This window comes from Heterodontus francisci, chromosome 7 (genome assembly GCF_036365525.1).
Source record: "Heterodontus francisci isolate sHetFra1 chromosome 7, sHetFra1.hap1, whole genome shotgun sequence".
NCBI lineage: Eukaryota > Metazoa > Chordata > Chondrichthyes > Heterodontiformes > Heterodontidae > Heterodontus > Heterodontus francisci.
This window is the reverse complement of record NC_090377.1, coordinates 78627586-78654702: the sequence shown is the minus strand read 5'-3', so window position 1 is coordinate 78654702 and position 27117 is coordinate 78627586. Positions and strand designations below refer to the sequence as shown.

The window sequence follows — 27117 nt, the reverse complement described above, 5'->3', positions numbered from 1 at the left end:
GCCCGATTTCCAACGGAAATACAATCATAAAATTCCTTTTGCATTTAATCGGATTACTAGAATATTAAATGGATCTGAGGATTACAGTTAGTATCTTATAACTGCATCGTAGCACATTACTGGGCTGCCATCCAACTTAATGTAGGTTAGTTTGCGAGAACTAAATAACCATAAGCATTTCCTGTGATAAATTGAGCAGCGCCATCTTTAATCCTGGCAGCTGCCTGAACGTCGCAGACATTGACATTCCAGTTGAATAGCCTGCATTTACGTATGTGCAAGTACTGCGCTACCTAGTGGTTGTGTTGTCAGCAAACGCAGCCGAAATAAGCACCGCTAACTAACGCCAAATGAAAAAGAAAATCCTTACCTTTTCCCTGTAAATTCACCTTGCCCCTTCTTATTAAATGTAAACTTGGAGTCATTGTATCCCCATCCATTCCATTTCAGGATCTCCTGCCTTAAAATAAAGAAATTACTTCAACGTGCAAAAAATGAAATATTCCAGATTACATTAAGCTGATTAGCTTGGTATTTAATACATTACTGTCTCCAGATTAAGTAAATTTTAGCATCTAGCATATTTATGGTGTACCAAGAGCAGCCAAAAGGCAAACTGAACAGCAGAGGTTTAGAAACATAGAAAACAGGAGTAGGCTATTCGGCTCTTTGAGCCTGCTCCGCCATTCATTATGATCATGGCTGATCATCCAACTCAGTAACCTGTTCCCGCCTTCTCCCATATCCTTTGATCCCTTTCGCCTCAAGAGCAATATCCAACTCCTTCTTGAAAACATAGTATGTTTTGGCCTCCACTGCTTTCTGTGGCAGCAAATTCCACAGGCTCACCATTCTCTGGGTGAAGTAATTTCTCCTCATCTTAGTCCTGAAAGGTTTACCCTATATCCTTAGGCTATGACCCTGGTTCTGGACTCCCCCACCATCAGGAACATCCTTCCTGCATCTACCCTGTCGAGTCCTGTTTGAATTTTATAGGTTTCTATGAGATCCCCCCTCACTCTTCTGAAGTCCAGTGAATATAATCCTAACCGACTCAATCTCTCCTCATACGTCAGTCCCACCATCCCAGGAATCAGTCTGGTAAACCTTCGCTGCATTCCCTCTATAGCAAGAACATCCTTCCTCAGATAAGGAGACCAAAACTGCACACAATATTCCAGGTGTGGCCTCACCAAGGCCCTGTATAATTGCAGCAAGACATCCCTGCTCCTGTCCTCTCGTTATGAAAGCCAACGTACCATTTGCCTTTTTTTTTAAACTACCTGTTGGACTTGCATGCTTACCTTCAGCAAGTGGTGTACGAGAACACCCAGGTCTCGTTGCAAATTCCCGTTTATAGCCGTTCAGATAATAACCTGCCTTCCCGTTTTTGCTACCAAAGTGGATAACCTCACATTTATCCACATTATACTGCATCTGCCATGCATTTGCCCGCTAACTCAACTTGCCCAAATCACCCTGAAACCCCTCTGCATCCTCCTCACAACTCACCCTCCCACCCAGTTTTGTGTCATCTGCAAATTTGGAAATATTACATTTAGTTCCCTCATCTAAATCATTAATATAGATTGTGAATAGCTGGGGTCCTAGCACCGATCCCTGCAGTATCCCATTAGTCACTGCCTGCATTCGGAAAAAGACTAGTTTATTCCTGCTCTGTTTCCTGTCTGCCAACCAATTTTCTATCCATCGCAATACACTACCCCCAACCCCATGCGCTTTAATTTTACACGCTAATCTCTTGTGGGACTTTGTCAAAAGCCTTCTGAAAATCCAAATAAACAGTCAACAACTCCCACAAAAGGAAACATCCTTTCCACATCCACCCTGTCAAGACCCCTCAGAATCTTATAAGTTTCAATCAAGTCGCCTCTTACTCTAAACTCCAGCGGATACAAGCTTAGCGTGTCCAACCTTTCCTCATAAGACAACCTGCCCATTCCAGGTATTAGTCTAGTATACCTTCTCTGAACTGCTTCCAACACATTTACATCATTCCTTAAAGGAGACCAAGACTGTACACAGTACTCCAGATGTGGTCGCACCAATGCCCTATATAACTGAAGCATAACCTTCCTACTTCTGTATTCAACTCCCCTCACAATGAACGATAACATTCTATTAACTTTCTCAATTACTTGCTGAACCTGCATACTAACCTTTTGCGATTCATGCACGAGGACACCCAAATCCCTCTGCATCTCAGAGCTCTACAATCCCTCTCCTTTTTTATTCTTCCTGCCATAGTGGACAATTTCACATTTTCCCACATTATACTCCATTTGCCAGATCTTTGCCCACTCACTTAACTTATCTATATCCCTTTGTAGCCTCATGTCCACTTCACAGCTTACTTTCCTACCTATCGTTGTGTCATCAGCAAATTTAGCAACCATACCTTCAGTGTCTTCATCCACGTCATTTGTATAAATTGTAAAAAGTTGAGGCCCCAGCATGGATGCCTGCAGCACAACACTCGTTACATCTTGCCAACGAAGAAAATGACCCATTTATGCCTTCGGTTTCCTGTTAGCTAGCCAATATTCTATTCATGCCAATATGTTACCCCCTACTCCATGAGCTTTTATTTTCCACAATAACCTTTGATGTGACACCTTATCAAATGCCTTCTGGAAATTTAAGTACAATGCATCCACCGGTTCCCCTTTATCCACAGCACATGTAACTCCCTCAAAGAAATTCAATAAATTAAACATAATTTCCCTTTCACAAAACTATGTTGACTCTGCCTGATTACCTTGAATTTTTCGAAATGCCCTGCTACAACATCTTTAATAATAGCTTCTAACATTTTCCCCAAGACAGATGTTAAGCTAACTGGCTTGCAGTTTCCTGTTTTCTGTCTCCCTCCCTTTTTGAAGAAAGGAGTTGCATTTGCTATTTTCCAATGGAACCTTCCCCCGAATCTAGGGAATTTTGGGAAATTAAATCAACTTGCTCACTAGCCACTTCTTTTAGGACCTTAGGACCAAGTCTATTAGGACCCAGAGAGTTGTCAGCCCACAGCTCCAACAACTAGTACAAAAGGGCAGGAACACACGGTTGCCGGTGGGGGGGGAAGAAACCTGACAAGAAAAAAAAAAGTCACCTGGTCACCAGTACAGGAATGGACAGAGTCGCATCACTAAAGAATATTTGCACCTAATGTGCACAGCTTCAGCATACCCCTGCTTCCGCCACCACATATTACATGAAATGTTAACGCCTCACAAAAAAGTCATTAAAGATTTTAAAATTTAGTTTTTGCTTAGGGTTATTTTGACTAAAGATTACTAGTATACAAGTAATCAGTCCTGTGACATAATTATGCCTTTGAAAACACAAAGAATTTGAACACTGAAATAAATGCATCCAGTCTATAAGCACAATGACCAAAAGTGAATTCGCAGTATAACATACTAAACTGTAGTACAATATTTAAATATACAATGTTACTTTCAAATAACAATTTATGCTGATGTTGCATGGTTGGTAGCAGGTCATCTACTGGATACAAGACAAATTATCAAGCTGAAGGAAGGACGGGCTTTAGTATCTACATTTCCTACCTTTCCTAACTTGGATTCCAAAGCTCAGCTTTTTACTAATGTATTCAAAGTTAAGTAAATTGTTTTGAATAATGTAATGTCATGTCCAGTAAAGGCATGTCGTCTATTCATAACTTTAAACATTGCCTGTATCCAACACAGAATCTTCTGGAACTGGATTCTCTTTTTAAAAAACCACAATGGATATTAAAATGCTGACGATGGCTGCCGAGGGTCAGGTGACTTTTGCAATTTATGCCCAAACTCAGAAGTATCTCAAGCCTCTGGAAAGTTCCTAATTGAATGACCATGGGTGGAGTGCCATCCTTGAATGGACATATCAAGACAAAACCATTTGTGGAATTCACACCTCCTACTGTTTGTGGTCTGACAAAACTCTATCTACTGACTCCTAGACTTACTGTCTCCGAGCTTGAAACATGAGAGCTGCAAGAAAACAGTTAAATCAGAAGTAGATGCGAATGGCCACCATTCATCCCCACTGTGCGGCAATGACTTCGAGCTTGAAATCATTCTGGGTGGACAACAGAAGTATCGATAAGGTGGCCACCTGACCTAAGCTCACCACAAATAACAAATCTTATTACTCCAAGCACCAGGGGAAAAACTAGTGAGTTTTCAAACAGCTGGAAAGACAGCACCAAAGGCAGAACACCTATACCTTAAAACTGGAGACTACAACATCCTAATGTCTCCAACTCTGTTCCTTTTCAATGTCCAGACTGGCCAAGAGAGTGTGGGAAAATGGCGCACCAACACGGAACACAAAAGTCCGAGTGTATCAAGCCTGTGTCCTCAGTACATTGCTCTATGGCAGCGAGGCCTGGACAACGTATGTCAGCCAAGATCGACGTCTCAATTCATTCCATCTTCGCTGCCTCCGGAGAATACTTGGCATCAGGCAGCAGGACCGTATCTCCAACACAGAAGTCCTCGAGGCGGCCAACATCCCCAGCTTATACACACTACTGAGTCAGCAGCGCTTGAGATGGCTTGGCCATGTGAGCCGCATGGAAGATGGCAGGATCCCCAAAGACACATTGTACAGCGAGCTCGCCACTGGTATCAGACCCATCAGCCGTCCATGTCTCCGCTTTAAAGACGTCTGCAAACGCAACATGAAATCCTGTGACATTGATCACAAGTCGTGGGCGTCAGTTGCCAGCGTTCGCCAGAGCTGGCGAACAGCCATAAAGGCGGGGCTAAAGTGTGGCAAGTCGAAGAGACTTAGCAGTTGGCAGAAAAAGACAGAGGCGCAAGGGAAGAGCCAACTGTGTAACAGACCCGACAATCAAATTTTTCTACAGCACCTGTGGAAGAGCCGGTCACTCCAGAATTGGCCTTTATAGCCACTCCAGGCGCTGCTCCACACACCACTGACCACCTCCAGGCGCTTACCCATTGTCTCTCGAGATAAGAAGGCCAAAAGAAGATGATGTTCCTTTTCAAGTACACCAGTACAGAAAACTGACCTCCTGGTAATGAGACTACATGCAACTAACTTCGTAACCTGCTGAAAGTCAAACTCTTCGAGAATCCTGTAATGACTTTGGTTATCAAATCCACCTTACAAACATACATCTGAATTAGGAGGAGTAGGCCACTCGGTCCCTCAAGCCTGCTCCGCCATTCAATAAGATCGTGGCTGAACTGATTACTCCAAGCACCCGCCACTTCACTTCAGGAGTGAAAACGTCTTCTTCACTGGGCCCACAATACACCTTTTCCCCAGTGTAAGACAAAATCACGTGACTTAAACTATTCCTTTGCTTGTAATTGGTAAAAGTGCATTAACCTCTTTAATGGTTCTCGTGTGCGAGTAATGAGTGAGTGGCATAGCGATAGACTTTCGGGGTGAACATGTGAAGAAAGAAAAATAATCCTATTTAAACCCATGCAAGGGTGCTGCTGGTTATTCAAATCGGCCATACACTCAGAGGTTAACAAACACACACATCTTCCTTATCAAAAACACACTGATTACAGACAGTAAAAGGGAAGGGAACTGGGGTTTCCGTTGCCTCTCAGTTCTATCCGTAACAGTACCTAATGAATTAACTTCTAGTCAGCGGTATCTCATGACCTTGCTCACCACCGAACAGTATGCGTTCAGTAACAAGGGATTAAGCACCTTCCGATGCGTTTGCCTTACAAAAGTATGCCTCTTAGCAAGTTTGAATATGCTATCGAGCTCTGATGTCTGTCTTATTCGATTGGCATTGGTTGAGAGCTTCAGAAGCACACCATTGGAACTGAATGAAATTAGAAAGGAGGAATTAAAATCATAGGGGACACTTGAGTTTTAGGTTCATGGTTGGATCTCAGACATTGTATTCTTTTAAAGTATTTTATTAGAATCTTCTGGTCTCAAAATTTTAGTTACGGAAAAATGAATCAAACTTTCTGAAGTCATATCTGACTGGAAATACCAACTCTTTCTCTCCACAGATGCTGCCATTATTTCCAGCAGTTTGTTTTATTTCAAATTTCCACCATCTGCAGTATTTTGCTTTTGAGGGAGCTCAAACTGTTTGGCATCAGAGTGCTGCAATTCTAGCAGAATATGCACACTATTAACTGAAATTTGTTTAAGAAATTGAGCTTTCCTCTAAGTAAAATCTTTAGACAAGTTCCAGGTACTTGGTCATAGGCTTCCATTAAGGTTTCAGAAATCACCATTTGTAAAGATAGCCCAGTGTCTACTGAGAAAAGTTAGTTTGCTCACCACAGTATCCAGGAAATTATAAACCAAACTAGTATTTCCTTCCTTCTTAAGAACTGGGAGGGGGGATGCTAATTGATAATATAGCACAAATGACAACTTGCACTTGCATAGTGTTTTAATAAAGTATTCCAGGGCACTTCCAGGAGGTAAAAATAACTAAACATCAAGCACTGATGGGAGAAGAATTACAGGGAAGATAATAAAGACCTAAGTTGTTGGCCAAATCTAGAAGACTTCTTTAAGTTCTTGGACAGAGCTTTGTTGAAATTTAATTGTATAGTAATAAATCAGATGATTTAATTTTTAAAGTGTGTCTTCTACACCTCATTTAAAAATAAAGACAGAAGCACACAGAATACAAGCTCTTTTAGGTCAAAAGAAAATCAAGAGTGCCAAATTTGTCTTATTTCTTAAATGGAACCCACTTGAAACAACATCCTTTACCAAGAATTATAAACAATATCTTCAGTCCACCATGCACCGTCTAGAACTGAAAACAAACGGCAAGTAATATTTGAGGGCACAGAGAATCTTTCATAGCAGACACACTAGGACTGAGATAGACCCTTAAAAAGATAAGAAAACTGGACGCAATAAAAAAGACCAAGATCCAGCTTTAAATAATACTTTTCCCACATGCAAATACTAAAACATTTCACTATAAAAGAATTTAAGAATATCCCTAAAATTGACAAGTTGTTGTATTAGTAGTCAATAAAAATATGTTTCAAGAAACTTCAGTACTTGAATATTCAAAGCACAAATAGACATGTCCAAAAGATATGAACAAGATAGGGTACAGTAGTGAAACACTTCTAAAGATCACTGGACAGAGAACCTCAAGATATTGAATATATTTTCCATATGCAATAGCAGCACAACCTGGAGAATTATATATCCACTATAATCAACATCTGCTAGAAACACACATTTCTAGCATAAGCAGTTCAAAAGCACTGAGCAGAAGTACACTGATATCAAAGCCAACAGTTTATAGAAAGGCAGGTTGCACCAAACAAGTTCATTTAGAGTCAGTCATTTACAGCACAGAAGGCAGCCATTCGGCCCATTGAGTCCATGCCAGCTCGCCAGAGAGCTATCCAGTCAGTCCCAGTCTCCCACTCAATCTCCTTTTGAAGACATTGATCATCTCTGCTTGCACCACCCTTGTGGGCAACAGATTCCAGGTCATTACCACGTGCTGCATAAAATATTTCTTCCACATATTCCTCCTTGCCCAAAACCTTCAATCTGTGTCCCCTAGTCCTTGTATTATTAGTTAATGGGAATAGCTTTGCCTTGACTAACTTATTTAAGCCCATCACAATCTTGCATACCTCTTAAATCTTCCCTCAATCTCCTTGGCTCTAAGGAGAACACAAGATTTAGCAAAGCAATATTTGATCACATGATCAAGTTATAAATTGGATTAATATTTAGTTAAGTAACTTAGTTTTGTTGCATTGGCAGTAACTGGTAGAGGAAACGGAATATTAGCAGTACCTCCTTTAATTTGTACGCTATGCATCTACTTCCACACCCAACACTCCAAAATTACTGGATGATGACCAAGTCACAAGTGTTACCATTGTAAAAGGATGGAAACATTGGAAAGTGTTGAAAAGAAACTAATTAGTATAGCATTGCGGCTGAAACCAATATGCTACAGAAGGTGGGAAAACAAAGTCTGCATTTATTCGAAATATATTTTACCTGCAATTGAGAAGAGTACTAGGTACACTTACTGGCTAACATTTATGAGATGCAGCTCATCCACCCCACTAAGTAAAACAGCTCTAATAACACAGTTGTTTAGCATAACAAAAAGCTAATAGCTATTGGCCTTGATATTGCTATGCACTTTTGTTCAGTGCTTTTGATTATCAAGTAGTGTGTTTCTAAAAGATGTTGATATTCAGGATATAATTCCCCAGACTGTGCTGCTGACTATTGCGATTGAAAATATATCTGTTATCTTCAGGTTCTCTGGTGCTACTGTTTCCAGTAATCTGAGGAAAGCCATGAAGATCATTCGTTCATTGGTGTCATCTTCTTCCCAGAAAGTTGAATGCCATAGATCTCCACCTCTCTGTCCTGTGCTGCCCTTACGCAATTCCATATAGGTCAACTGCATCCAGTCCATTATATCTCATCCTCTGCTTCCCACGCCTACCTTTTCCGTCAATCTTTCCTTCCAATAACTGTCTCTGTCTTGCTCAAAAATAGAGACATTTCGAAGCTTTTTGTCTTGCATTCATCAGCACAATCCGCAAGAACATCAGTGTAAGAGAAAACAACTTTATACTGTATGAAAAGAGAGAGTGCTGATTGGTTGGGCTGAGTGCCTCTACCAGAGTTCAAGTGCTCATCCAATAAAGTTTTATAACATTTGGGAGAGGGTGTAGAACTTTTCCCCTCTCCAGACAACTATCAATACTTTTGAATATGTCACCTGCACATAACTTTATTGCAATGAATCTCCCATGAGCCAATCACAAAATGGATTTTACTGTAGAGTTTATGCAGCACATCCATGTTTACATTAAGTAATTTTTTCATAAGCACCCATTTATACTAATTATGTCTGATCCCATCTTGTTCAACTAGCACATTACTATGGTTTTAGCAATAATAGTTTTAAAACATCAGATTTTAGAACAAAATTAGTCACAGAAAGAGTAGGCAAGGGTAAGGCAGTAGATGTAATATATTTGGATTTTTAATAAAAGGACTTCTTAAAAAAAAAAACACATAGCAGACTAATGACAAAGGACAAAGCATGTAGAGTAAGAATGGATAGCAAAGTGGCGACAAAACAGAAACAAGAAGGGAGTTGGGGTTAAGGGTAGCTACTCAGATTGGCAAAATATTGTGTTCCACAAGGATCTGTGCTGGAACTTCTGCCTCACAATTTACCTTAAATGTGGAGAGGGTGGGGGGGGGGGGGGGGGAAGGAAATCAAAAGTACAATTTCAAATTTTAAAAATTACACCAAATTGTGAGGGTTGTAGTTAACACAAAAGAACACAACAATATACAAAACAACATGTGGGCATGTAATTGGCAAATTAATTTTAATATAGTTAAGTGTGAAGTTGTGCATTTTGATAGGAAGAATAAAGAGGCTACATACTGCGTGGACAATAACAGTATAAACGGCGTGTCTCCTGACAACAGAGCATGCGCAGAGCAGTTGCCGATGTCATCAGTGCATCCGAAAATTTGCCAGTATGAATCTGCGCGTGCACGCAGCGACGTCAGACGTAATGGCATCAGAGTGTTGCCTCACCTCTCAATGGCTGTGATTGCCACCTCCATCACCCCACCCCCCCAATACCCAGCTCCCTTCCACGATCGCCACTTCTCTTCCCATTCACTCCTCCTTGGCACTCCATCCCGCCGCTCGTTCCACACCTTGCCACCCGGAGAAGTAACTGGGGGGGGCGGGGGGGAAAAGGTGGGTAGCGAGCGGGATGCAAGTAGCAGGGAGCGGGTGAGAACAGTGGAATGGAGCAGCGGGATGGAGCGGAAAGCAAGCGGACACAGAAGCGAGCAGGAAACTGAATGCAGTGATTGAGGTGGTGACCGCAGGAGGGAGCAGGGGCGGGTGGAAGCAGCAATCGTGACCATCATTGAGGGATAAGGGGGTTTAGGTGCAACTTGTCAAATTGAACAGCGCCATTTTTATTACTGGCAGCTACCTGAGATGTTGCAGACAGTGACATTTCACTCGTTGAGGCTGCATTTGAACATGTGTCAGTACTGCACCACTTAGTGGTTGCATTGTCAGCAAATGCAGCCAAGAATAAATGAGGTAAAGGAACAAAGGGATCTAGCAGGTTAAATAAGGCCTTTTAAAAAAAAAACAAGCTTCATTTGTAGAGATTTTGAATTGAGAAGCAGAGATGTTAAATTTGTATCAAACCATGATTAGACCACACGGAGTACCATGCACAGTTCTGGTCCCCGTATAATAAAAAAAAAGGATGCAAAAGGCAGCCGAGAAAGTACAAAATAGATTTATAAGGCTGATACCAGAACAGAGACATTATAACCATCAGGAAAGGGTGAAGAGGCAGGGGCTCTTTTCTCTAAGAGAGAGAAGGCTGAGAGGTGACCAAATGAGATCTTCAAGATAATGAAAGGGTTCAATAGGATGGGAAAGAGTCCAATGCTAAAGGTCATGATTATAAAGACAGTAACAAATAAATCTAATAGAGAATTCAGGAGAAACTTCTTTACCCAGAGTGGTCAGAATATGGAACTCGCTACCACAAGGAGCAGTTGAGGCTAATAGCATAGATGCATTTCAAGGAAGCTAGATAAAATGAGAGAAAAGAATAGAAGGATAAGCTGATTGGGTTAGGAGGCGGCTCGAGTAGAGCATAAATGTGGGCATAATCCAGTTGGGTCAAATGGCCTATTTATGGTGCTGTAGACTCAATCTACTACTGGTATGCCCTTCAACTTTTGTACACATTTTTAACATCCAAAATTACTTTCAAAATGGCCTTCAATAGCATTAGTTGGTTTCAATAACCTATAGAAAGATGCAAAATCGAACTCGTGATAAATCCCTCTATGGATCTGTGCTTGTCACAGTGCTGTTAAGTGTTTACTTAAATAAAATAAGTTACACTCCAAAGCAGAGTGTTGAAGTTTAAAAAAAAATAAAAGAGTTTTACTGAGATTGATATGGATGTATCTTTAAATAGAACCAGAAACCCATGACTTCATAGGCCAAGAACTGCAAACAAAATAAAACCTATGAGGCAGTTATTATTAACTTATGGAACAGACTGCCATCTAGTGGGTACTGGATACCTCAGTCACAGGTTCAAAACCAACCCCCACAAACTTTCTTTTCTCCATAGGTTACACAGGTCTGATTATAAATTGAAATTCAGACATTCAATCAACATGGACCCATAGGGCAAAAACGGTCCATAGATCAACACTAAATCAATCCAATCCAAAAGCCACAAGGATGGCTAGTGTGGTAAACTGATTGGCAGTTGCATTAACGTGAGCATTTGGGCCAACACATCAGGAACTTAATTCTGTCTCACAAGAGCTTGATATGGGCTTGAGCTGCATTAGTACTGAAAAGCAGAATCCCTCATCTCGTGGTGAAAAAAATGGCAATGACATTCGTTGCCCAGTCTGTTGAGTTTAAGTAAATCATTTTTTTTAAAAATACTATCCTAGGAAGCATGTTCCTCCATAAAGATGGAAGTACTGCATGGAAAGTAAAACTTTGAAATTCAGTGGCTAGCTCATACAACAGCATGCAATTAGATGGCTCATTGGGTTACAAGCAATGCCTTTTCTCTTTTGGGATCTTGATTCGAATGCAGCCCAAATTGACCAGATTAAAATTATCTTCCATCTGATGGCTGGTAAAGCCAAGTGTGAGTAGATGTTCAGCAATCTCAATCTAGTTCCCCACTGGAACCCAGTTCACATTACAATTTGATACCAAATGAAAGACCATATGCTGATGCAAGAAACAATTTTTCCCCCCCACACTGGTGCAATAGCCTGTTCTTTTTAGACTGCAGTTACACACATGCACGATTGAAGTGAAGTGGGAGATGTTTTACTTTATATCTAGAGTTGCCAACATCCAGGATTGCCCCTGGAAAAAGTCTCCAAGAATTAACAATTAATCTCCAGCAGCAACCTGGGAGTAAATCATAGGGGCATTTTTTTTCTAATGTGTTTTTTTCCCCATTTTCTTTGAACACTTGATTACTAGTTATACAAATATGGTGATGAGAAGCAGTTTAATGGACAGTCAAAAATCATCCAATCCAGTAGAGGAATCTGCTCACTTTGCAATTAACGCGGGAAAACATTATCCCATGAGGTTGAAAATGTTGGCTGACCAATTGTGAGAGTGTGGGGTGAAGCCATTGGAGGCAGGTTGTCATGTGATAAAACCTCCATGAATGCATCGAACCACAGTTGGCAACGCCACTTACATGTGATCTAGACTCAAGGCTAACTTGGAAAAATTTTAATTTCCAGTACACTCCCCATTTATCCAGATGAGGTGATGCAATAGTGTTAAGAGGAGTAGTCTGGGATGTAGGAGCAAAGACCTTTGATCTGGGATAGTGGAAGGTTCTGGATTTCCTCAGACACAAAAGCAGAATAAAATATATAGACAGGTGAGCCTTTGAGCAGTCAAAAAAGCAGAAGTAGGTAAAGTACAGAAAGGCCATCATGGTGGTGAGGGAATTGGAGAGGCCAGAGTTGACAGGTTTCAGGTGAACTGCATAACATTCGCACCAGACAAGTGTCAAGCAATGACCATCTCCAAGAGTGTCTAACCACTTCCCCTGGACATTTGATGGCATTACTATCAACATCCCAGAAGCCACTATTGACCAGGAATTTAACAAAACCAGCCACATAAATACTGAAACTACAACAGTAGGTAAGAGGCTGGGATTCCTGTGGTGAGTAACTCACCTCCTGACTCCCTCCCCACCCAGCCCCCAAGGCTTTGCGCCATCGCCAAGGTACAAGTCAGGAGTGTGATGGAATACTCTTCACTTGCCTGGATGAATACATCAACAAAAAAACAGAAAAATGGAAATTGTGAACTTATCCACTTTGATAGAAAAACAGAAATGCAGAGTATTTCTTAAATGGTGAGATTGGGAAGTGTTGATGTCTAAAGGGACTTGTGGGTCCTTGCTCATAAATCACTGAAAGCCAACGTGCAGGTGCAGCAGGAAAGGCAAGTGGCATGTTGGCCTTTATTGCAAGAGGATTGGAATACAGGAGTAAAGTTTTGCTGCAACTGAATAGAGCCTTGGTGAGACTGCACCTGGAGTATTGTGCACAACTTTAGTCTTCTTACCCAAGGAAGGGTATATTTGCCATAGAGGGAGCGCAACAAAGGTTCATTAGACGGATTCCTGGGATGGCAGGATTGTCCTATGAGAGACTGAGGAGACTGGGCCTATATCCTCTAGAGTCAAGAATGGAGGGGTGATCACATTGTAACATGCAAAATTCTTAAAGGCTTGACAAGGTTGATGCAGGATATTTCCCCTGGCTGAGCAGGGTCTAGAACCAGAGGGACACAGTCTCAGAATAAAGAGGTAAGCTGTTTAGGTCTCAGATGAGGAGGAATTTCTGCACAGAGGATGGTGAATCTGTGTAATTCTCTACCCCAGCGGGCTGTGGAGGCTTAGTCATTGAGGATGTTTAAGACAATGATCAATAGATTTCTACATTTTAAAAGATATCACGGGATATGGGGACAGTGCAGGAAAATAGTGTTGTGGTGGATCAGCCATAATCTGGTTGAATGGCAGAGCCGGCTCAAGAGGCCAAAAGGCCTACTCCTGCTCCTATTTCCTATGTTCCAAACACTCAAGAAACTCAACATCGTCCACGACAAAGCAGCTGCTTGATTGGCACCCCATCCACCACTTAGCACTCACTCCTTCCCCCACTGGTGCACAATGACAGCAGTCTACAAGATGAAAAGCAAGTTAACAAGGATTCTTCAGCAAACCCTTGTACCACCATGAAGGACAATGGCAAAAGGCACATGGAAACATCATCACCTCCAAATTCCCCCAAATCACACCATCCTGACTTGGACATATATTTCTATTCCTTCAATGTCACTGGGTCAAAATCCTGGAACTCCTTCTCAAATAGTACCTCCACCACAGGGACTGCAGTGATTCAAGAAGGCAACTCGCCAGCACCTTCAAAGGCAATTAGAGATGGACAATAAATGCTGGCCTCGCCTGTGATGCTCACATCCCATGAATCAATATAAAAAAGGCCCACCTTTCTTAGATACTTAACTAGGGAAAGAATGAGAGGCAAATAATAAATTAGGTAAGTTTAAGTATGAGGAGATGCAGAAAAAAACAAACAGAAATTAACTGTTCCAATTACAGCAAGTAGGAGGGAGACAGATTACTCGCTGATCTCCTATGAGCAATACCCAACCTGAGTCCAAGAATACCTTGTTTTATGTTGCATAACATACTATAAATCAGGACTACTGATGCATGGTAATTGAAGTCAAATTATCTGTTTAATTTACCCATGTTGATATTTTCATCTACAAATTCTATGATGCGTATATTTGTGCAGAAATTGCAAAGCAGTAGCATTGATCACTATTAAAAGTTTAACTATGCAGTTACTTTAATCTCTAAAAACCCAGAAGCAGGAAACAGGCTAAATTATCAAGTGGACTGCAGGTGATGTGGATTGCTAGTGTTGGGAAAACGGTCCTGGGTTTAAATTGGTATCAGCTGGTGTAGAAGCAATGGATTAGTATGCAAAAGCCTGGAGAGAATTGGAAGACAAATTGTAAAATAACAGGTCAGGTATGATGTTTGCATGCACTGGGAAACAATATCCAAATATAGGAGGTGAGGGAGAGGAGTGGTGGGCAGAGTAGCATTGGGAGCGGGTTTTTGAAGAACCGGTGATAAAACTGCACTATTGGGGCTCTAGGTCAGATACTAGAGTAAAACTTGCCCCACACTACTGAAACAGTGAGTGTGTGCTTTTTTTCTAAATTATACTACCTATTTATCTGTAGGTACTCTATATGTTTAGTTGATTTTTGTTGCTTTATGTAAATTTGAGCTGTATGTGACACTTTGCATTTGCAACACGTTCAAGTATGATGGACAAGTTAGTTAGATATACAGATGGATGCGTGACGTAGTAAGGGATACCTTAACATTGTAAATTTATGACAGCCAGGTTCTCGTGAAAAAACCCTCTAATTGTTCAAGATTGCCATAAAATCTAATGGCTGTAAGTAAAGAGACAAACCAGTTTAAGTACAGTAGAATAATGCATTGTGCAGTACTGCATAAGATGCTCCTTCCTCATCCTTACGTCTCAAGCAACACTACAGAAGATTGCAACACTGTTGATAGTTATATTTTACTTATAAAACCTTTTAAACCCCATCAAATTCAACAATTCTCCAAGTATAAAATCGGACAACTTTTACAGCCAGAACGGAGATTATTTTTCAAAGAACAAAGAACAGTACAGCACAGGAACAGGCCATTCGGCCCTCCAAGCCTGCGCCGATCTTGATGCCTTCCTAAACTAAAATCTTCTGCATTTTTGGGGACCGTATCCCTCTATTCCCATCCTATTCATGTATTTGTCAAGATGCCTCTTAAACGTCGCTATTAGACCTGCTTCCACCACCTCCCCCGGCAGCAAGTTCCAGGCACTCACCACCCTGTGTAAAGAACTTGCCTCGCACATCCCCTCTAAACTTTGCCTCTCTCACCTTAAACCTATGTCCCCTAGTAACTGACTCTTCCACCTCGGGAAAAAGCTTCTGACTATCCACTCTGTCCATGCCGCTTATAACTTTGTAAACCTCTATCATGTCGACCCTCCACCTCCGTCGTTCTAGTGAAAACCATCTGAGTTTATCCAACCTCTCCTTCTAGCTAATGCCCTCCAGACCAGGCAACATCATGGTAAACCTCTTCTGTACCCTCTCCAAAGCCTCCACGTCCTTCTGGTAGTGTGGCGACCAGAATTGCACGCAATATTCTAAGTGTGGCCAAACTAAAGTTCTGTACAGCTGCAGCATGACTTGCCAATTTTTATACTCTATGCCCCGACCGATGAAGGCAAGCATGCCGTATGCCTTCTTGACTACCTTATCCACCTGCGTTGCCACTTTCAGTGACCTGTGGACCTGTACGCCCAGATCTCTCTGCCTGTCAATACTCCTAAGGGTTCTGCCATTTACTGTATACTTCCCACCTGCATTAGACCTTCCAAAATGCATTACCTCACATTTGTCCGGATTAAACTCCATCTGCCATTTCTCCGCCCAAGTCTCCAACCGATCTATATCGTGCTGTATCCTCTGACAATCCTCATCACTATCCACAACTCTACCAACCTTTGTCGTCTGCAAACTTACTAATTAACACCACTAGTCACATCCCTCCATTCAGAAAAGCACCCTTCCACTGCTACCCTCTGTCTTCTATGACAGAGCCAGTTCTGTATCCATCTTGCCAGCTCACCTCTGATCCCGTGTGACTTCACCTTTTGTACCAGTCTGCCATGAGGGACCTTGTCAAAGGCTTTACTGAAATTCATATAGATAACATCCACTGCCCTTCCTTCATCAATTCCTCAAAAAAACTCAATCAAATTAGTGAGACACGACTTCCCCTTCACAAAATCATGCTGCCTCTCGCTAATGAATTTATGAATTCTGTTTGCCCTCAAATGTCAAGCAAGCAGTGGCCTTAAGTCCCTAGAATCAGTATGCCACGCACTACAACTACACAGCATTGTCAAAATACAGTAATGCTAGATATAGATAGATATATCAGTTACATAAATGTTTATCTAGCACTTGAAACAATATATCTTTATCCTGATGGTGGCAGTGTTGCACTGTTAGATCTGTCTCAGTCCCCTGCTGCACTACAAATTCAGTGTGAAAAATACATTTCACCAAATGCACTTTTTCAAACAAATCAAATTAAAAATCAGTTAACCAAAGCCCAGTTGAAAAAATCTGAAATCCGTGGCTTTAAAAAGATGTTACAATTTAAACTAAGTGCATACAGTGCAAACAAGATTTTACAAATTATTTCTGGTGAAATGTTACTAATTTATAATTTATTAGATTAAAATACATTATCTGGTACTTTAGGAAATGTGGTTGATAATTTCTAGAATGTAGCAGAGTACTTAAAAGCTTACAAGTGCTGGAAAATTTTTAACTAAGTTACTACAAATAAATATTAAAATCAATGTGTCATTCGAAGGACAATCCAAATGAATACATTTCACTGATACGACTCAAGATTAGAAACTGGATAAAAAGTTAATGAGTCTGGGCAGCACAGCTGGTTAGGATACTAATTTTCTTTCTGAACATTAATCATCACTTTGGGCTGGATTTAAATTTAAGTTTATTCTTCGTGGTCAAAAAAATAATGGGTGAAAGTAACTTATGACATTGAAGCTATCCACTGAAGAATACTGCTAATTTGTACAATATTAAGAGCAATCTTTTGGTGGGAACAAGGATCATTGCTTTGGAAAACTTAAACCGTCTGATAAAGAAATAGCACAAAAAAATTAGATAAATTAGGATGAAATAATGGGAGTTCTACCCAGTCCATAACAGCACAGCATTTGATGTTGCCATCAACTTTCAAAGAAAGGGGCATTTTTAGATGGTGCACAGGGGAGCACCAAAATGCAGGGACACAGAGTGGAAGGACACTTTTTCAATGCAAAAACTATATTGGTACAGGGATGAAGATATGGCCAGATCTTTGCCAGGTCACAAGTAGAGGTCTGGAAGTAGGCTACCTACGTGTGGGTTTAGGAATGATAGATGATTATACTGTGAACCTGTGAAAACTTTTACATTTGCAATGCTTTTAAGACTACAGCATATTTAAACATGGATTGTTGACTCCAGCCAAGGCAGTTTCCAGTTTATACCCACAACTCAGATCCGAATTCTCCCAGAAAGAGATCAACACAGCACGCTTCCAGTCCAGACAATTAAACTTTAAACATTTTGAGAACACACTTCAAAGCAACATACTTTGACAGTGATAGCGCTAAATCATTGCCTTATGTGACCAAATATGCTGCACAATGTACAAGACAAGTCATCGAGTCATAGTGTCATACAGCATAGAAACAGGCCCTTCGGCCCACAGAGTCCATGCTGACCATAATGCCCATCTATACTAATCCCACCTGCCTGTATTAATTCCATATCCCTCTATGCCTTGCTCATTCAAGTACCTGTCCAGATGCCTCTTAAATGTTGCTACTGTTCCTGCCTCCACCACCTCCTCAGGCAGCTCATTCCAGATACCCACTATTCTTTGTGTGAAAAATTTACCCCTTTGATCCCCTTTAAATCTCCTCCCTCTCACCTTAAATCTATGCCCTCTAGTTTTAGTCACCCCTACCATGAGAAACAGACTCTGGCTATCTACCTCATAAATTTTATATACCTCTATCTTGTCCCCTCTCAGCCTCCTTCGCTCCAGGGAAAACAGACCCAGCCTATCCAATCTCTTTCTAACTCAAGCCCTCCAAACCAGGCAACATCCTTGTGAATCTTTTCTGCACCCTCTCTAGCTTAATCACATCTTTCCTGTAGTGCGGCGACCAGAACTGCACACAGTACTCCAAATGCGGCTTAACCAACGTTATGTGCAACTGTAACATGACGTCCCAACTCTTGTACTCAATGCCTCGGCCGATGAAGGCAAGCATGCCATATATCTTCTTCACTACCCCGTCTACCTGTGTTGCCACTTTCAGGGAACTATGTATTTGCAGTCTTAAAAGTCACGTGACTGAGAAAAAGTTTTTTTTTTAAAAACAAGGGCATGTGACTGGGGGGTGGGGCCTAGGTTTCAGTTTTGACCAAGCGGCTTTTGGAAAAGGTAGAAACTAGTTAAAAGGGTGTGTGTATTTTGTGAAAAGGTGGCTTTTGAGAGTCGAGAAGGACTTTGCAGTGGACGGGGGGGCAAAAAAAGCCAGCTATTGATTAAAGAGACTGAAAAGCAGCAGGTTGGAATGGTTGTTTTGGCTGTGACAGAGAGCCATGTTTAAACAGTAGAATGCCTCTGCTAAAAATGTAAATTAACAAGTAAATTAAAACTTTGTCCAACCATAAAAGGCCTTCCGAATGGACAAGCCACTGAGTTTGGAACCTGTTTTCTGGTCTGCTGTAGGAAATCAAGCAGCAGATTTTTGGTACTTCCAGAGAGGCTGCTTGGACTAAAGATACTACAAAACAGCCAGTTGTGAGCAAGGCCAAGATTGTTAGGCGACAAGACCAAACGGTTAAAAGGTAAGATTGCATCGCCCGCTATCGACGGGGCCTCAATACCTCCATGTCTGCATCCTGGAGGACAGAACTTGAAAAACTACCTTAGGAAAAATCTTGATTTTGTTGTACTGAGACTGCGCAGTGCCACCTTACCGATAAGCCTATTCTGTGGATCCATAAGGACTATCTTTGTTGCATCTGCTAATTAATTAGTAGCATAAGGATAGTAGCATATCGCAATTGTGATTTAACTGTTAGTTAATGTTTAATTTATGTTGGTTTTGATTGGAGTGTTAAAATAAAATATAGAAGAGTGAAATCTTATCCATTTGATTTTTGGTTAACAAAACTGGGGTCAGTCAGTGGTTTGATTCTTTGTGTGTTAGTGTTTTCTTAAAATGCTGAACAATCATATTCCCAATCTCAAAGTTGTCAATTGTGTCTGTGTAGTGGTGGGTATTGCAGAATAAGTAAAAAAAACTTTCATTTTCAATCTCAAGAAAGAGATTGACTTAAGAGGTAAATTCCCAGAAAGCATGAAATTTCATTTAATGCATGCACACCAAAGATTGTTGGGCAAGAGACCAGGATTATTTTAATTAATCTTCAGAATATAAATCAATCTTTCATTTTAGCAAAGCAAATTAGTGAGAAAAAGTTAGATAGCATTTTAAACATACTACCCTTATGATGCTGTGGGTGGGTTTAGCTCAGGTGTGGTACAACACTTGCTGGCTAACTTGCAATAATGTAGCTGAACACAACATTGCAAGCACAGAAAAACAAAAAATGCTAGTAACACTCAGCAGGACAAGCAGCATCTGTGGAAGGAAGGTAGGGTTAGCATTTCAAGTCCATGGTTCTTCATCAAAACTGGAAGATGTTACAGATGAAAAGTTCTTAAGGAGCAGAGCCAGAAAGAAAGAGGGTGAGGGGGAAAAAAAAGCGTTCCAGACCAAAAATGTTAATCCGACCTTCATTTTTCCCACAGATAATGCCTGATTTGCTGAGTGCTACCAGCATTTTCTATTTCAGTTTTCCAGCAACTGCATTTTTTTGCTTCCATTCACAAGTACAGAAATGCATCTGGAGTCAGTTTAATTCAGCCATTGTTACTCAATATATAATGTAACCTCATCTTAGCAGAATGTTCCTCAGTTCCATCCATCAAAAGACTGGAGAAGCACACAGAAGGGTGCCTAAGAGTTCCCAAAATCCAGTTTCTATGTACTGTTACATCTTAGAGGTTATGCCAAAGGTAGGCGCTGGGCAATGTGAATCACCACCCAAGTGTAAAGAGAGGAAATTTGCTTACAGGAATAACCAACGCCACTGAACCAAAGAAGAAATCAATAACACTTAAGAATTTGCATCAATTCTCTTCCTTTTTAAAAAATCCCTGCTCTTCACACTGACAATCAGATCATGACACACATGCATCACATTTAAATTATAATGCTTGCTGCATGTGCAGTGTACTAACACTACATGTATCCACGATGACATCAACACATGCACATATACCTAGTTTACAGCCCCAAATCAAATGGAAAATTGTCGTGGTGAGTTCGGAGAGTAAGCAGCAACTATTCTCTATTGTAACTCAATCACAGTTTACCTGCTCTCCTACTGCCCTCAAAATGCCAAGATTTTGGCTCGCCATGGACAGTTAAGTGCATTGATAGACATGGCGCTTATCAGCTAATAGAGAACATACAGTGGTTTTTTGAGCTCTCATCACCATCATGTATCAGATTCTAGTGGAAACAGTTGTCTTAATACAAGATTGCCAAAGAACTCTAGATTTATTGAACGTGAAAACAATTTAAGCATTGTGCAAAGGGGAAAACTGGCTAAATAATTATGGGTTACAATTTAGCTTAACTGTGTCTTTTTCAGGTTCTTACTAATTTCCTGTTTCAGCAATGTTCAAACTAAAATTGATTTGTGCTTAATTTTTTTGGCTCCAATGGCCCAACTGCCACTTCAGTTTTTCCTCACGTTTGATATTAAAAGTAGATATAGAAAACATGATTTTTTTTAAAATGAAGAACTGACTTCAATGCCCTATACACTATGCAAACCAATTCACAAGATCACAAAATCTTCCCCTTCTAAATCACTCATGACTGCTATTTACTAGAGTTACTGTAGATGTTAGCAAAATTTGCATTGATAATAAATTCCATTATTTTACAAGAGGAGTATGTCTATAGTCCATGGTGTCTGTATCACCAACATTGTTGAATATGGATATTAGCCAGGTTCTAACTGCAATTTACCTGAGATGCAGGGCTATATTAGTCTTTATACACCTTGTATAACATACAGTAAACAGGTAAATAAGTTACAACTGTCTTCAATCTAAAATTATCTCCTTGAAAATGCACTCAGCATAAACACTACATACTCGTTATGTCTGATGTACCTCAGCTAGTCTGAAGACAATCAAGAGAATTCATTTTATGAAATACGAAAGCTATGCTATCCAACCAATTAGCTTATCCTATCAACTGCAATAGCATATATAGTAAGCTGCAGGCAACAATCTGGTCCTTTCAAGATTTCTTTTAATTTTTTTTGCATAACATTTACTTACAGAAATTGGCTTACAATGCTTTTCAATAAAATAGTTATAAGTATTTTGGAGGGGCTTATTTAGGGCAAATCTTGAGAATGGATAAGAAACTGGACAAAATCTAGGTAACTAGTGCTCATTAGCAGAGTTACGTCAGAGTGGAGTTTTCAGTGCTGAAACCACTTGTCTACAATATGCCCTGAGATTTTCAGACAATCTGAAGTCCAATCACAGGGTCAATGCAGCCTGGGAATTGTCTTCAGCAATCAAGTAATATAAAAAAAGTTAAAATAGCTATAAAAGATGATTTGGTCTTGGCTGCATATATATGGAGTTTGTTCATTTTACCTATCCAACCCAATCTGCAGGCTAGTGCTATGAAACACCTGCCTGCAGAAGAATCTGGGCAAAGACTACAACTGCTTTATCTATCAATCCTGTACCAACTGGCAGAGAATTTAGGTAAAATGAAGAGGTCAACAGAAAAATGTGAAGTGCAAGGCTTCTATTTCATAGACCCAAAAGAAGTTCTCATTTTAAAAACAAAATTACAATTACTTGCTTTCAATAAAAGCTTTAATATAGTATTGAACATTTAAAATGTTGATATGCAAGGAGGAATAAGAAAAAATTAATGAGCTGTAAGTTACAAGACAGACAAATGTCAGCATGCCAAAGCGTATAAGACTGGTCCTCTGCTTGGAAACAGTTACATCTTTAAAAAGCAGCTGAGAAATTAAAACAATTAGTCGACTCTGCAGCAATCATTGCTTCTGCAAAAGAACCAGAGACATTTATAATATAAAAGCAAAATACTACAGATGCTGGAAATCTGAAATAAAAAGAAATACTGGAAATACTCATCAGGTCTGGCAGCATCTGTGGAGAGAGAAGCAGAGTTAACATTTCAGGTCAGTGACCCTTCATCAGAACTGGCAAATGTTATAAATGGAATAGGATTTAAGCAAATAAAGCAGGGGTGAGGCAAGAGATAACAAAAGTGAAGGTGTTGATAGGACAGGGTCACAGAATAACTGACCAGAAGGTCATGGAGCAAAGGCAAACAGTATGTTAATGGTATGTTGAAAGACAAAGCGTAAGTGCAGAGAGGGTGTTAATGGACAGAAAGATGAACAGCCCTGACCCAAAGCACAAACATGAAAAAAGTGGGCAGGCACATGGTAAGAAAAATGAATTAACAGACTAAAATAAAATAAAAAACTAAAAGAAAAAAAAACTGAAAAGGGGGGGGGGGGGGGGGGGTGGAAAAGAAAGGAGAGCATCATGCTTGAAATTATTGAACTCAATGTTCAGTCATGCAGGCTGTAGCATGCCTAATCAGTAAATGAGATACTGTTCCTCCAGCTTGTGTTGACGTTCACTGGAACACTGCAGCAAGCCCAGGACAGATATGTGGGCATGAGAGCAGGGTAGAGTGGGGGGGGGGGGGGAGGAGCGGGTGGTCTTGAAATGGCAAGCAACCGGAAGCTTGGGATCATGCTTTCGGACTGAGCAGAGGCGTTCCGCAAAGTAGTCACCCAATCTGCGTTTGGTCTTCCCAATGTAGAAGAGACCACATTGTGAGCAGCAAATACAGTATACCAAGTTTAAAGTAGTACAGGTAAATCGCTGCTTCACCTGAAAGGAGGGTTTGGGGCCTTGGATAGTGAGGAAAAAGAGGTAAATGGGCAGGTATTACACCTCCTGCGATTGCATGGGAAGGTGCTGTGGGAAGAAGGCAAGGTGTTGGGAGTAATGGAGGAGTGGACCAGGGTGTCATGGAGGGAACGATCCCTTTGGAATGCTGGCTGGGAGGGGAAGATGCCTTCGGTAGTGGCATCACGCTGGATGTGGTGGAAATAGCAGGGGATGATCCTTTGGACACGGAGGCTAGTGGGGTGGAAAGTGAGGACAAGGGGAACCCTGTCGCGGTTCTGGGAGGGAGGGAAGGGGTGAGGGTAGAGAACATATATAATAAACTTGCTCTTAAATAGAAAATCTAAAAACACCATCCTTGCCCTTAGAACACCATTGTAACAGAGACCAGCAAAGATGACAACCCAATGTACAGGCAACTCAACAAGGAGTTGTCAAGTCAATAAAGTACTAGAAAATGGAGGAGCACTCTCAATAAAGCCCTATTTTACAATGCATTTAGATTTTAAAAACGTTAGTTTTTTCCCCAGAACTCTGCCATTCACAAGGGAAAAAAGTAACTTAACAGCAAGTTACTGCACTTTACTTTGGGAGTTTAAAGGCAGTAAAGAGAATGAGAACAAACCTGTATTTACATCGCTTCTTTCATGACCTCTAAGTGCTTTAACAAGATAAGGAGCCATTAAGCAAGGCATAAAAAGTAAACCACTTCGATAACTCATCTATATTGTCAAGTTCTTGCTTTCTTTCTGAAGTGAGGAGAGGCAGGACCTTGCAAAATGGAATCCTTTCAAAAAGTATCAAATCGTAAGCAATTTTCCAGATTCTGAGTTAGTGTGTATACCTGATTGCCCATATGCAAGAACAGTGCTCAGCATACTCAATTCTTACAAAAACCTTAACTCTAGCAAAGTTATAATCAAACTTAAATCCAACATTTTCAACGGATCAACATGAAAACCTAAAAATAAAATGAGCATCAGAATAGGTGACTAAACCCAAAAGGTACATTCAACAATTGTTTATTTGTACTGGTTGCCTCCAGCAGGCTTTATACTGCATGTGGCATTACAAAATATGTGAGTGTGTGTACGTAGAAATACATTAACTGAATTAGAGTTTAAGTTTTACTTTTCCTCTTTAAACCTAAGAAAGCCTGTTCGTGCTCATTTCTTTATCTTATAATTGGAAAGCGGTGAATAAAGATTCACTAAGGGGGAGCTCAAAACAGTGTGTTTAAAAATAAAACCCTGTTACAGTAAGACCAGGTGAAGGGACCCCTAGACATCTCTCTCATCTGGTCGTAACACAGTCCGGAGGCTAAGTAAGAAAAACCCTGAACAATAACGGAACTACTGTAGCAGAGACATCACAAAGTGACTTTCAGACTCTCCATCTATGAAGGTAACAAAATCCACACCACCAGCTTTGTGCGGAGGTGTAACCACTAGAACTCTACAACACCTCAACAGGTTCAAGACTACAAACACCCAGGCCTGTACCTTTCAATAAGTCTTTCCTTCAAAAAAGATTCAACAGGTGTACTATAAACCACAAATACTCAACTCACTTTGCTCTTTAATCGACCTACCCTTTTCTCTCTATTTATTCTTCTGTATGTGTGCGCAAATGAATGGGTGTGTGGGTGGGGTTGCGACCATTTCGGGAATTGCATAAAAGAGTTTTTTTTTTAAACCTACGTGAAAACCCTGTAATTTGTCTGTTTATTTGACCCAAAAAGGACACTGAAGCTAATACAACATTTTAACAAAACACGACTGCGGTCAATTGGGAGGTGAACAGTTGGAACCACCCATATCCCTTTTCCCATGTTCGTAACAATATCAAAAAAGCTGTGGGTTTTTTAAAATTCATTCATTCAGGGATGTGGGCGTTGCTGGGTAGGCCAGCATTAATTGCCCATCCCTAATTGCCCTCGAGAAGGCGGTGGTGAGCTGCCTTCTTGAACTGCTGCAGTCCTTGTGAGGTAGGTACACCCACAGTGCTGTTAGGAAGGGAGTTTCAGGATTTTGACCCAGCGACAGTGAACAGCAATATAGTTCCAAGTCAGGATGGTGTGAGACTTGGAGGGGAACTTGCAGGTGGTGATGTTCCCATGCAACTGCTGCTCGTCCTTCGAGGTGGTAGACGTCGCGGGTTTGAAAGGTGCTGTTTAAGGAGCCTTGGTGCGTTGCTGCAGTGCATCTTGTAAATGGTACACACTGCTGCCACTGTGCGTCGGTGGTGGAGGGAGTGAATGTTAGTGGATGGTGTGCCAATCAAGCAGGCTGCTTTGTCCTGGATAGGGACGAGCTTCTAGAGTGTTGTTGGAGCTGCACCCATCCAGGCAAGTGGAGAGTATTCCTTCACATTCCTGACTTGTGCCTTGTAGATGGTGGACAGGCTTTGGGGAGTCAGGTGGTGAGTTACTCGCCGCAGGATTCCTAGCCTCTGACCTGCCCTTGTAGCCACAGTATTTATATGGCTACTCCAGTTCAGTTTCTGGTCAATGGTAACCCCTAGGATGTTGATAGTGGGGGATTCAGCGATCATAATGCCATTGAACATCAAGAGGAGATGGTTAGATTCTCTCTTGTTGGAGATGGTCATTGCCTGGCACTTCTGTGGCACAAATGTTACTTGCCACTCATCAGCCCAAGCCTGGATATTGTCCAGGTCTTGCTGCATTTCTACACGGACTGCTTCAGTATGTGAGGAGTCGCGAATCGTGCTGGACATTGTGCAATCAGTGAAAATCCCCACTTCTGACCTTATGATTGAAGGAAGGTCATTGATGAAGCAGCTAAAGATGGTTGGGCCTAGGACACTAGCCTGAGGAACTCCTGCAGTGATGTCCTGGAGCTCAGATGATTGACCTCCAACAACCACAACCATCTTCCTTTGCACTAGGTATGACTCCAACCAGCAGAGTGTTTTCCCCCTGATTCCCATTGATTCCAGTTTTGCTAGGGCTCCTTGATGCCATACTCAGTCAAATGCTGCCTTGATGTCAAGGGCAGTCACTCTCACCTCTGGTGGTCAGCTCTTTTGTCCATATTTGAACCAAGGCTGTAATGAGGTCAGGAGCTGAGTGGCCCTGGCGGAACCCAAATTGAGCATCACTGAGCAGGTTATTGCTAAGCAAGTGCCGCTTGATGGCACTGTTGATGACACCTTCCATCACTTTATTGATGATTGAAAGTAGGCTGATGGGGTAGTAATTGGCCGGGTTGGACTGGTCCTGCTTTTTGTGTACAGGACATACCTGGGCAATTTTTCACATTGCCGGGTAGATGCCAGTGTTGTAGCTATACTGGGACAGCTTGGCTAGGGTTGCGGCAAGTTCTGGAGCACAGGTCTTCAGTGCTATTGCCGGACCTATAGCCTTTGCAGTATCCAGTGCCTTCAGTCGTTTCTTGATATCACGCAGAGTGAATCGAATTGGCTGAAGTCTGGCATCTGTAATGCTGGGGACTTCAGGAGGGGGCAGAGATGGATCATCAACTCGGCACTTCTGGCTGAAGATTGTTGCAAATGCTTCTGCCTCGTCTTTCGCACTGATGTGCTCGGCTCCCCCATCATTGAGGATGGGGATATTTGTGGAGCCACCTCCTCCAGTTAGTTTTTTTAATTGTCCACCACCATTCACGACTGGATGTGGCAGGACTGCAGAGCTTAGGTCTGATCCGTTGGTTATGGGATCGCTTAGCTC

The 27117-nt window shown here is 41.2% G+C and overlaps 1 protein-coding gene across 2 annotated transcripts in view; it reads right to left on the bottom strand.

Moving 5' to 3' along the window:
- The window catches only part of agps (alkylglycerone phosphate synthase), a 177617-nt gene that overhangs the window by 136144 nt on the left and 14356 nt on the right, over positions 1-27117 (bottom strand). For both annotated transcript variants that reach the window (XM_068035498.1, XM_068035497.1), the window contains exon 2: positions 371-460. In XM_068035498.1, the coding sequence (XP_067891599.1) occupies positions 371-460 (90 nt within the window). The remainder of the gene's footprint in view (positions 1-370; positions 461-27117) is intronic.